This window comes from Gouania willdenowi, chromosome 11 (assembly GCF_900634775.1).
Source record: "Gouania willdenowi chromosome 11, fGouWil2.1, whole genome shotgun sequence".
Classification (NCBI taxonomy): domain Eukaryota; kingdom Metazoa; phylum Chordata; class Actinopteri; order Blenniiformes; family Gobiesocidae; genus Gouania; species Gouania willdenowi.
The window spans coordinates 32428331-32440448 of NC_041054.1; the positions used below are offsets into that span (position 1 = coordinate 32428331).

The 12118-nt window shown below is 39.2% G+C and overlaps 1 protein-coding gene across 2 annotated transcripts in view; it reads left to right on the forward strand.

Annotated features, from left to right (window-relative positions):
- Positions 1-9883, forward strand: part of nt5c1aa (5'-nucleotidase, cytosolic IAa) — a 37937-nt gene extending 28054 nt beyond the window's left edge. For both annotated transcript variants that reach the window (XM_028461867.1, XM_028461866.1), the window contains exons 5-7: positions 3039-3161; positions 4601-4785; positions 9132-9883. In XM_028461867.1, the coding sequence (XP_028317668.1) occupies positions 3039-3161; positions 4601-4785; positions 9132-9473 (650 nt within the window). In that variant the 3' untranslated portion in view covers positions 9474-9883. The remainder of the gene's footprint in view (positions 1-3038; positions 3162-4600; positions 4786-9131) is intronic.
- Positions 9884-12118: the final 2235 nt, after the last annotated feature.

Here is a 12118-nt window from a genome sequence, read left to right on the forward strand (position 1 = left end):
AAAACTCTCTGACTTCTTCCTCACTAACCACTTCCTTCGGCTTCTCCAATGTTTTCATAGTTTGGAGGCGGAGCAGGAGTCCACGTCTTCTGGGAAATGTTTGAGTCCCAAACAAAAACAAGTGTGAGTGGAACCATCAAAGGGCTGATGGTTCCACAGCAGGTCCCACTCCTGACCTTTGACCTCACTGCAGAATTCAAGGAAAAACATGTTCTCTGCTCGCTGAGATAACAGTTTAGTTTTGAGAGATGATTATGATGTATTCATGTTCTTATCCTTCAGACTCCAGAAATACCACATCTGTTCTTAACCTTAGCAACATCAAGTGCTGCTTTTTGGACCAAATAGTGACATTAGTGATTGTCCTCATCTACAGACTATTATTAGTTTTATAAGTCGTGTTTCTTTAAAAAGTCATGTTTCAGCTGTAAACGTCCTGGATCAGATGTAAAGCACTGATAATAACATGAACAGCAATAAATTGAAGTGAAATGAACCCAAATACATTAAATAAATATTAATTTAAAAGACCTGTAAATCACTGAAATCTATCAGATAACGACACAGTGTAAGGACGTCTAAACTCAACCATGAGTACTCTGTGTGTCGTGAGTACACACATTGTAGTACTTGTACTCCTTCGGTAGTTATTGTGAATATAAACTGTTGACCATTATGAGACCCGTGTGGAGTCAACTGGGCTGTGTTCCTTTAGGATCATTTATGGTTGTTTTTTACACGAAGTGAACTCTGTGTAGCCCATCCATCATCAGTCCATCAAATACTGCATCAATAAGAACCAAATATCTTTTTATTATTACAGTAAATATGAATGCTATATATTGTTATTAATATATTATTATTATTATTCTTAATAATAATATTATTGATGTGTTCCACAAAAGCTGTCTCTGATGTTGTATTGTTTATACATTAAAATGTAAATATAGGTGCGTCATGTATTAAATAGAATTCTGGTTGTGTTGGGCATAGATCATATCTAGTACTAGTCCTAGTAGAACTACTTCCTCTGTAGAACAGGTTCAGTGGATGTAGCCATATATTATAATGTGTAACATACAGTAGTCTGTGGGAGCGACCACAGCTTCAGATCTTCTAAACCAAGTAAATAAATGAGAAACATGACCTAAAAACATTTATTCAAGCAGAAGTCGAGTCCCACGCTCCAACCCAGAGGATGAGGAGGATGACACCACGTCATCAACGCTCTACCACAGCTAAACACACATTTATTCATCAAAGGATTCAAACTAAAAACATAAATGTAGCGCTTACGCTAGTGCTGGGACTTTATCACATGATTAATTAATTACAGAAAAATAACGCATTAGAAAAGAAGTTTGACTCTTTTGTTTTCACTTCAAACAGTGTGCAACCTTTCTCATTTCATGAGTTCCTGGTAAACCATAATACTGATGCACAAGGAAAAGGAGAATTAGAGAAGTTGTTGCTTTGCTTTGTTAATTTTAGTTTAAATAAAAACACTGGAAGCTGAAAACTAAAGCCCAGTTGTGTGAAAACTGTTAGAGTTTGTGGATCAGTGGAGCTCTGCTAGCCTCAGCTAGCACCTCAATGCTAACATGAAGCAGCTAGCACCTCAATGCTAAACATGTAGCAGCTAAAACCTCAATGCTAACATGTAGCAGCTAACACCTCAATGCTAACATGAAGCAGCTAGTACCTCAATGCTAAACATGTAGCAGCTAACACCTCAATGTTAATATATAACAGCTAGCATATCAATGCTAACATCTGGGAATGAAATCCGCAGGGAACAAGGCCGACACGAACAACGATAGAAAGGAGGAGGAATAAAAAAAGACAACATTGACTACAGATGAGAATAAATCCTACAAAAAAAAAGGACAAAAAAATAAATAAATTAAAATTTAAATTGTGTTCAGAACAACCTAAGAATGTTTGACCAGAGAGACAAGCTTTGATGTATATTTTCTGTGTTCAAAACAGGGGACGGGACTTAGATAAGCAAACTGCTTCTCTCGACTCCTTTTTCGGCATGTACAAAAAAAAATAAAAAAGTGAATGTAACCATGTCGGAAATAAACTGAATAAATAATTAAAAAAAAAATGTAGCATCTTGCACCTCAATGCTAACATGTAGCAGCTAGCACCTCAATGCTAACATGTAGCAGCTAGCACTTCAATGCTAACATGTAGCAGCTAGCACCTCAATGCTAGCATGTAGCAGCTAGCACCTCAATGCTAACATGTTGCAGCTAGCACTTCAATGCTAACATGTAGCAGCTAGCACCTTAATGCCAAAAATGTAGCAGCTAGCACCTCAATGCTAGCAAGTAGCAGCTAGCACCTCAATGCTAACATGAAGCAGCTAGCACCTCAATGTTAAATATGTAGCAGCTAGCATCTCAATGCTAACATGTAGCAGCTAGCACCTCAATTCCAAAAATGTAGCAGCTAACATCTCAATGCAAACATGTAGCAGCTAGCACCTTAATGCCAAAAATGTAGCAGCTAACATCTCAATGCTAACAAGTAGCAGCGAGCACCTCAATGTTAACATGAAGCAGCTAGCATCTCAATGCTAACAAGTAGCAGCGAGCACCTCAATGCTAAGATGAAGCAGCTAGCACCTCAATGTTAACCATGTAGCAGCTAGTACCTAAATACTAACATGTAGCAGCTAGCACCTCAATGCTAAACATGTAGCAGCTAACACCTCAATCCAGAAAAGCTTTAATATATCTTAGTTAAATATAAGTTAGTGCTTAATGAACAATACAATCATAATATTATTTATTCATATTACACATTATGTTAACACCCAGTGATGGAAATAATAAACATTATTTAGTTGTTTAACATCATTTATCATTAAGTCATAAACCAACATACATTTAAACAGGAAAACATTGATCTTGTGTCAAATATTGTTAGGCCAATAATTTAGATGAATTGATTACAAAGTCTCTAATTAATTATATATTTTTTCATCTCTAATAAAAACCATTCAGTGCTGGTTGTTTTCCCGTCCACAGATTTGTTCATTGAGAGGTTCTGTATGACGGGGGGCAGCAGTCCCATAGGCTACCTGAAGGCGTGGCACACCAACCTCTACCTGTCGGCTGATGCTGACAAGGTCAGAGAGGCGCTAGCTGAAGGTGAGCGTGTTTTAACTCAAAATTATCCACAGATATTTACATTTTTCCAGACCTTTATTGTCCACATGATGTTGTAATAATGATGTAGTTTGGACTCATATCATTTGCTTTTACCTTTAGCTACGCACCTTTGATACACATGCTAAAGCTAACATTAGCCCACCTGTTTTACAGTGAAAAATATGGAGTAAATGTGTGATATTGTCCTTAAACATGTGTGAGGGTTTATCCATAGAGATACAGTATTTATTATTTACATTTCAGAAGATGAAGTCTGTTATATCACCTCATGTTACGATAGATTTTGTTCTATTTCTCTGTCCAACGTCACAAAATGTGTGTGAACGTGTGAGATTTTCCCAAAACTTGTATGTGGGGATTTATTCAGTCAGACTGGAATTTTTGCTTGACTTGAAATTTACAATAATATTTCAAAGAATAATAATGATGATAACAGAATTCTCATTTCCGTCTCAGGAAGTGAATTCCATATTTTCTGTTTGTTTTGCATCATCACCAAAAATCAGAGTCACCCAGAGTAACCCTAACCCTGTATATCTGATAGACTGATCTACAGTCTATCAGCTGATGAAGCCTGTGTCTACGTATGCATGGACGGGTGAAGTCATTAATGAAATAATTCATTCATTCATACGCTATAGTGAGGCTGACATCATCATCAGGAACATACTACAGTAAACAGTGTGTGTGTGTGTGTGCGTGTGTGTGTGTGTGTGTGTGTGTGTGTGCGTGTGTGTGTGTGTGTGTGTGTGTGTGTGTGTGTGCGTGTGTGTGTGTGTGTGTGTGCGTGTGTGTGTGTGCGTGTGTGTGTGTGTGTGTGTGTGTGCGTGTGTGTGTGTGTGTGTGTGTGTGTGTGTGTGTGTGTGTGCGTGTGTGTGTGCGTGTGTGTGTGTGTGTGTGTGCGTGTGTGTGTGTGTGCGAGTGTGTGTGTGTGCGTGTGTGTGTGTGTGCGTGTGTGTGTGTGTGTGCGTGTGTGTGTGTGTGCGTGTGTGTGTGTGTGTGCGTGTGTGTGTGTGTGTGTGTGTGTGTGTGCGTGTGTGTGTGTGTGCGTGTGTGTGTGTGTGTGCGTGTGTGTGTGTGTGTGCGTGTGTGTGTGTGTGTGCGTGTGTGTGTGTGTGTGTGTGTGTGTGCGTGTGTGTGTGTGTGTGTGTGTGTGTGTGTGTGTGTGTGTGTGTGTGTGTGTGTGTGCGTGTGTGGTGTGTGTGTGTGTGCGTGTGTGTGTGTGTGCGTGTGTGTGTGTGTGTGCGTGTGTGTGTGTGTGCGTGTGTGTGTGTGTGTGCGTGTGTGTGTGTGTGTGTGTGCGTGTGTGTGTGTGTGTGTGTGTGTGTATGTGTGTGTGTGTGTGTGTGTGTGCGTGTGTGTGTGTGTGTGTGTGTGTGTGTGTGTGTATGTGTGTGTGTGTGTGTGTGTTTCTTCAGGCATTGCTGCGGCCACCATGTTCATGCCAGAGAAGCTGACAGAAGTTTCTGAGACTCAGCTGAGGGTGGCGTTCGATGGCGACGCCGTGCTTTTCTCCGACGAGTCCGAACGCATCTTTAAAACTCACGGACTCGACAAGTTCTTTGAACATGAGAAAGAAAACGAGGACACGCTACTGGACCATGTTAGTAGTTTTAACACACACAATAAACATGACTTCTCTACACACCTGTGAAACACATTTATTGTGTTTTAAACTCTTTACAAAGTGAGTGTAATCAGGGGGAGGGGCTTCACTTTTCAATGTGAATACATAGAGATCATATTTTTGAGAAAAAAACAGATTAGTCAAAAATACAGGTTCTGGTTCTTTTATTTAAAGGGGCAGTACATTATTATTATTATATTAAACTACTCAGGGACCTGGGAGTCAGGGGCCAGAGCCAGCGCGCAGCCATCAAAGCTGCATTGGAGTCAGCAGAGAGAAGCAGCCAGTGGCTCTGGCTGAAGAGGAACAATACCTCTTGGGCCCCCAAATAGCGGGTTGGGGTATGTGGTTGGCTCAGGCTTGGCTCTGGGGGGCAGGGTGCCCATGCCATGTGTGGGCCTGGGATGCAAGCTACGGGCTGATCCCCCTGTGGCTGGCCAACTCTGGGGAGGGTGTATAGTGAATGGCCGAAACACCCACTGATCTGGAGGAACACGTGGCCCTTTGCCCTGTGGGGGGATGGGTGTTCTGTTCCCTGGGTCAAGCTCTTTTCATCAACTTTTGTACGTGCTCGCACAAAAAGGGATGAACATCTTGTCCTGTGTTTTAGAATCTAATCATGAAAAACACTTTGTAATGATTTAGCTACAGTGATATACATCCCTTTAACCTCAGGGTCAAAGTTTAAAGTTACCTCCCTTGTTACCAGGGCCGACCTCTCTAACGCCCGAGGCCAGACTTTCTTTTGACGCCCCCTTATATGACGTTTTTATACCAAGTAATTGATATTTATATCATTGTTATATTATTATTATCAGAATCATTTCTAACACTTACATAGTGGTCGTCACCATATCCACAAAGACGCTTTACATGAAAACATACACATAAAATAACACAAACAAGTAAATAAAAGCCAATTTAAATTCTTAGTAACAGGTTCAAAATACAAATTATTAATATTATTAGAGTAAAGCATTGCACAAAAACCAGATATAGATAAATGAAAGATAGATAGTGGTGGGTTGGCTCATCAACTATTCTTTTTCATTTAAATACTTGTGACTAAAATGTTTCACTATTGACATTCACATTTTAACAGAACAATAGTGAAATTGTAGAAATGAACACATCAACTTAAACAATTGTAGTTCACAGAGTTATTGCACAAATAAACTATTTAGTAAAAATAGTGTCATTTTCTGGTGGTGATTTATATAAAACTGATTTAACCATCACAAGCTAAAAAAAAAAAAGCCCCGCCCATTCTATGGGGAGAGATTTGTCTCAAAAATATTCACAAATACATCCACAATTTACACATGATTTATCATGTATGTGTGTGTATTTATCATGAAGTATCATGTGTAAATCTTTAATTGTGCTTGTGAATTGTGTAAAGTGTGTTTGTGGATCAACTGGTGTGTGTATTTATTTTTGAGACAAACGTAACATCTTTGCTCAGATTCACAATTAAACCAAGTGTCGTAGTTTGATCAACAGGAGAGAAATGAAGGAAGTGACTTTATTAGATATTCTTGTTGCTTGTATTGGTAAATGGAATTAATATACATCAGAGACTTCAATACTGCCCCCTAGTGGATGGTGGTGCTCTACACATGTGGTCAGTAGCTCTGCGTTGTGTGAATCTGAGCAAAGCGGTTACGTTTGTCTCAAAAATAAATACACACTTCGAAAATTGTGGATGTATTTGTGGATTTTTAAAAACACATGTGAAAGTTTAAAAAACACGTGAAAATTGTTTTAAAATTTTTGCGAGATAAATCTCTCCCCATCCATCCATTCATCTTTCAGTCCTGCCAGTGAAGTCATCGATGACATCATCACATTTCCTCAGTGAATCTGAAGAAGAAAAATAGAATATGAAGCCATTAGCTAGTCTGTCAATCAAACCAAGTCATAGGATATGCATGATGTCATTAGATATTGATAAATATTTATAAATAAATATTTAAGATGTCGCACAAAGCAGATAAAAATAGACGAGTTATTTATTATTTATAAAGTAGATTGACACAGAATACTAATAAAACACGTTTACATATAGAATACAGTTTTATTTAAAGTAAAAAGGTCTCTGCTAAATTAGAAATATTAACTTTCTTCTTAATAATGTATTTGTCTATATGTTTACCTATCTATAGATCATGTCAAGTCATTTATACTGTGTGTGTATATCAGTGACGTGCCGTCAGGGTAGGCAAGGTAGGCAGTGCCTACCCAAGGGTGATTTGATATTATTTCATTATTTGTCTTAATTATAATATAATTATAAATTATTTATTTTTCCATTTCCAATAGCCTACAGTACCTATAAGTTTGAAAGTGTCAGCATTTTGTGCATTTCACAGCCCAAATGACTAAACAGCGCTATTTCCTGGAACAGCTGCACAGTCTCACTCCGATGTAAGGCAGAGGGAGGCCACGCCCCCTCCCAAAGGCACGTTGCTCATCTGTCTCCGTTCCCATTACATGTTTTTACGTGTTTGTGCATGCGCAGTCAGTTCCCCAAGATGACAACCATTTACGTCCAAAGGCATCGTAGAGAGCTGCCTTTGGACATAACCGTGCTATGCTAAATGCTATACGTACGTTCACGGTGCATTAGTGAATCGATGCCACATGGCCCCTGCTGCTACGTTCTCTAGCTAGTGGGCGGGATAACACTACAGGATGACAGCGTCAGAGATGATAGAGAAACTTTGTTTTGAGGAAAAACAACATGTTTTAAAAGATGGAGACCAACACCTGAGCTACCAGACCTTCAGCTAAGATAAGGTCAGAACATTGTTGGTTCTTTCTACAGTAAATGGAACAAAAGGAAGGATTGACTTTGTGGATGCTCCTCACTGAGGATGTTCTGAGTTGTTGTTGTTGTCATTTTCTCCATGTTTCTGTGTTTCCAACACAAACAACAGATGTGCTGTCGTGTCATGAGATATATGTTGTTGGAGAGTATGGAGACTATATTAAATAATGTTTATGTTTCTTTAATGGTGTTTATGATGTCGATTTTATTAGATGATAAATACTTGTTCATGTGGATCTTATTGGGTTTTTTCTTTATTATTATGAATTTTATATTTTGATAAGTGCATTGAGATGATTTTGTTGTAAATTGTTTTATACAAATAAAGTTGATTTGAATTGAATTAACACTTGCCAGCAGAAACATATGAAATTGTCATTGGTGGTCTGGATTTGCAACGTGCCTAGTGGTCACGGCACGTCACTGGTGTATATATATATATATATATATATATATATATATATATATATATATATATTGTTTAATTAATTAAGGCGCCAGCTAATTCTGATCCTAATTGTATAAAACACACAAACTAAGATGTCGTTAAACTACTAATAAATTAATATACAGCTGTTGCCATGCAATCAATGCTTTAAGCTAGTATTTTATCTGTTTCTGTTTAGCACTAGCTGCTAACAAGCCTTAGCATTGGTCGCTCTGCTAGCTTGTTTGATATTGCACGACAAATAATTAATCCATGATAGTCAAACACTGGCTTACCTCCACATGTTCCTCCTCTTCTTTCCATTTTTTCTTCCAGATCATTAGTTTGGTTGTTTAGACATGACGCAGTAAACAGTAAACAACTGGTCACGCTCCCCTGGGTCACGCCTCAGACAACCTGTCAATCTATTTGGGGGCGGGAGTAAAACTATTTTTTTTTAATTTTCATTAAAACTAGACTAACTAGTTATTAATAATACCATCAAATTTAATATGCCATTAATACCAGTGCTTTGCTTGTTTAGTTAACTTTTTTTTTTGGCGCCCCCTACGATGGGCGGCGCCCCTAGCATTTGTTTATACTGCCTATGCCACGGGCCGGCCCTGCTTGTTATTCCATATTTTGTCAATTGTCAGCTCCAATTTTTCTCGCTACTTTACGTCATCTCATGGAAACTCCTCCTCCTGACAATCATGGCTCCTCCTACCCTATATAAGAATGTGAGCTCCTCCCCCTCAAACTATCTCACAGGTAAAACAAACACTGCGGTTTAAAATAATATTGTATGTGTGTGTGTGTGTGTCAGAGTCAATAAATCAGTCCCAGCGCCCCCTATTGATTACTCAGAGTATTGATTTATGAACCACTGCAGGTCTTAATGCTCAATTTGAATATGTTTGAAAAATCTGACGTGTGTGTGTTTGTTCGTACGTTTACACATTCAATGTGTCCTCTATCAGTTTGGAGTATAAACTATTCTAATGCTAACGTTTCCTCTCGACTCTATTAACTGTAATTATTATTCATTATTAATCTACTCTACAGGGTCCTCTGAAGGGGTTCCTTGAGGCTCTGGGGAAGCTTCAGAAGAAGTTCTACGCTAAAGGCCAGCGTCTGGACTGTCCCATCCGGACCTTCCTGGTCACGGCCCGCAGCGCGGCTAGCTCTGGGATCCGAGCCCTGAAGACCCTCAGAGCCTGGGGCTTGGAGATCGATGAGGCCCTGTTCCTGGCAGGGGCCCCCAAAGGCCCCATGCTGGAGAAGATCCGCCCTCACATCTACTTCGACGATCAGATGTTTCACATCGAGGGAGCGGCACAGATGGGAACCATCGCTGCTCACGTTCCTTACGGCATCGCACAGACGCATCAGAACAAGCAGAAGTAGACCAAACTCAAGGCCCGTGGCCCCAATCGGGCCCTTCAGAGCATCCAACATGTCCCGCAGGAGGAAGTCAAAATGAGAGAGAACATGAATCATTGTGTAAATAATTCAGTCCCTCCAAATACACAAACTACACTAAACTCCACAATATTTGTAGTTTTCACGATTCTATCACACGATGAACATTTTTAATCTCACATTGTTCAAAGGACTCTTTGTTCATTTCATGTCATTCCAACTAATGGCCCAAACATTCTGCTCTAAATAAAGTCAGACATTTCAGACACATAAAGAAAAAAAATTATATCCTAAGAAAACAAATCAGATATTTTCTAACATTCACACATACAGTTATGGACCAATAATAATAGTAAACAAAGTATATGTTCATATTTCCAGAGCGTGTGAGTCTAGAACCAATGTATATCTGTGACTAATCATTAGTGATGTGAACAGTCTATGTTCATAGCTCTAAGCTGATCACATTACAGGGAGCTGAGACATATGCTAAGTAGTTTACTGAAGACCCAAACATGTTCCAGACCCAAACACACACACTGACTATTTAGAGGAGCTGACATGTCCTCCAGATATGATGTATAGCAGATCTATTTCTGTAGGTGGAGCTTATTACTATACCATATTTACCTTTATATGTGATGGAGTTACAGACATATTGGAAGATGAACATGGAAGAAACATAAGGACCACCCCCCCACTACATGATCTATATCTATAACGTATTGATCAGATCAAACTAAACATTTACAGTGTCAATAATGAATAATCACTGAACTATTTATAAAAATGTCAGAATGTTTTTAGACCAAAGTATGTGGGACATTTGTTGAAATTACATGAAATAACTCTCAGTTTTTTTTTTTGCAAATCTTGCCGTTTTCTTCAAACTATTCTGCAAAATTTTCCTAAATTCAATAAAAATTTGCCACAAAATCAAGGACTTTTAAAGTGTTGATCCCGCACAGACTGAAATCTTATTGTTTGGATATTGTCGTTGCCTTACAGATTTTATATATGACAGACGTTACATATCATTTATACGTAGAAGTGTAAACTTGGTCACATGACTGTGGGAATTACTTGTTTTCACACCTTTAATCTGTGGCCGTTTTTGGCCCCTGAACTACAATGAGTTTGAGTTTGTGATCTAAGGAGTCAACGTAAGGTCTAGAACCCAGATTGACTTTAATGGTTCCTGCTGAGTCATTACAGCCTTGATCAAACTGCATAAGCAGCTTTTTCCATGTGAATGTAATGAATAGATCAATGTTTATGATCAGAACTCATGTAAAAACAGTCACAGAGCGACGTAGAACAATGCACTCTACTCTGCAGGTCTATGTTACGTTCATCTTTAGTGTGAATGGAGCTTTGTGTTTCTAACCACGTCATGAAGAGCTCCACCTCTTTATGTAAAGATCCCTCCTAATATCTACTGTATGTCCCTCACACCAAAGACTCACTATAGTTTGTTCCTGCATCAGATTATTTTTTTTACTTTGTGCTATGATTACCAAAATAAAAGTAGCTGCTCAGGTTTGATGTGGTTTCCTGTTTCTCTTAGATCTATATAAGTATGATGCTTATATATTAAGAATGTGGAGATGAATGGATATGAATCAGTATCTACGTATGTACGGTAGATACAAACCTACACGATGTGTGTGAATCGATTGTGTGCCTGTATCGGTAAAATCCATGGTGGCACCCATCCATCCATCTATACATCCATCCATTCATCCATCCTTCTATACATCCATCCATCTACACATCCAACCATCTATACATACATCCATCTATACATCCATCCATTCATCCATCCATCTATCCATCCATCCATCCATCCATCTATCCATCCATCTATACATCCATCCATCCATCCATCTATACATCCATCCATTCATCCATCCATCTATCCATCCATCTATACATCCATCCATCCATCCATCCATCCATCCATCTATGCATCCATCCATTCATCCATCCTTCTATACATCCATCCATCTACACATCCAACCATCTATACATACATCCATCTATACATCCATCCATTCATCAATCCATCTATACATCCATCCATCCATTCATTCATCCATCCATCTATACATACATCCATCCATCCATTCATTCATCCATCTACACATCCATCCATCTATCCATCTACACATCCATCTATACATCCATCCATCCATCGATCTGCACATCCACCCATCCATCCATTTATACATCCATCCATCTATACATCCATCCATCCATCCATCCAACCATCTATACATCTATACATCCAACCATCTATCCATCTACCCATCCATCTATACATCCATCCATCCATCCATCCATCGCTGCCTTTGGCGGGATGGAGCTGGTGGCCTGGGGCCCGCGGGCTGCGCTGTTGTCGTGGGCGTGTCTCGCGTCGCCGCTGATTACACAACACAATAAACACAATATACACAACTACAACATCACATCTCACTCTCACTTTACAATAATCAACTCTTCTCCACCCTTTACATTTACCACCTTGTATCTCTCCTCCCTGTTCCCTTCCCCCCTCACCCAGGTGTAACACTGCTCTCCCTTTTTATATCCTCCCTATAATAAAGTATTTCTTACACTTCCTTAGGGAG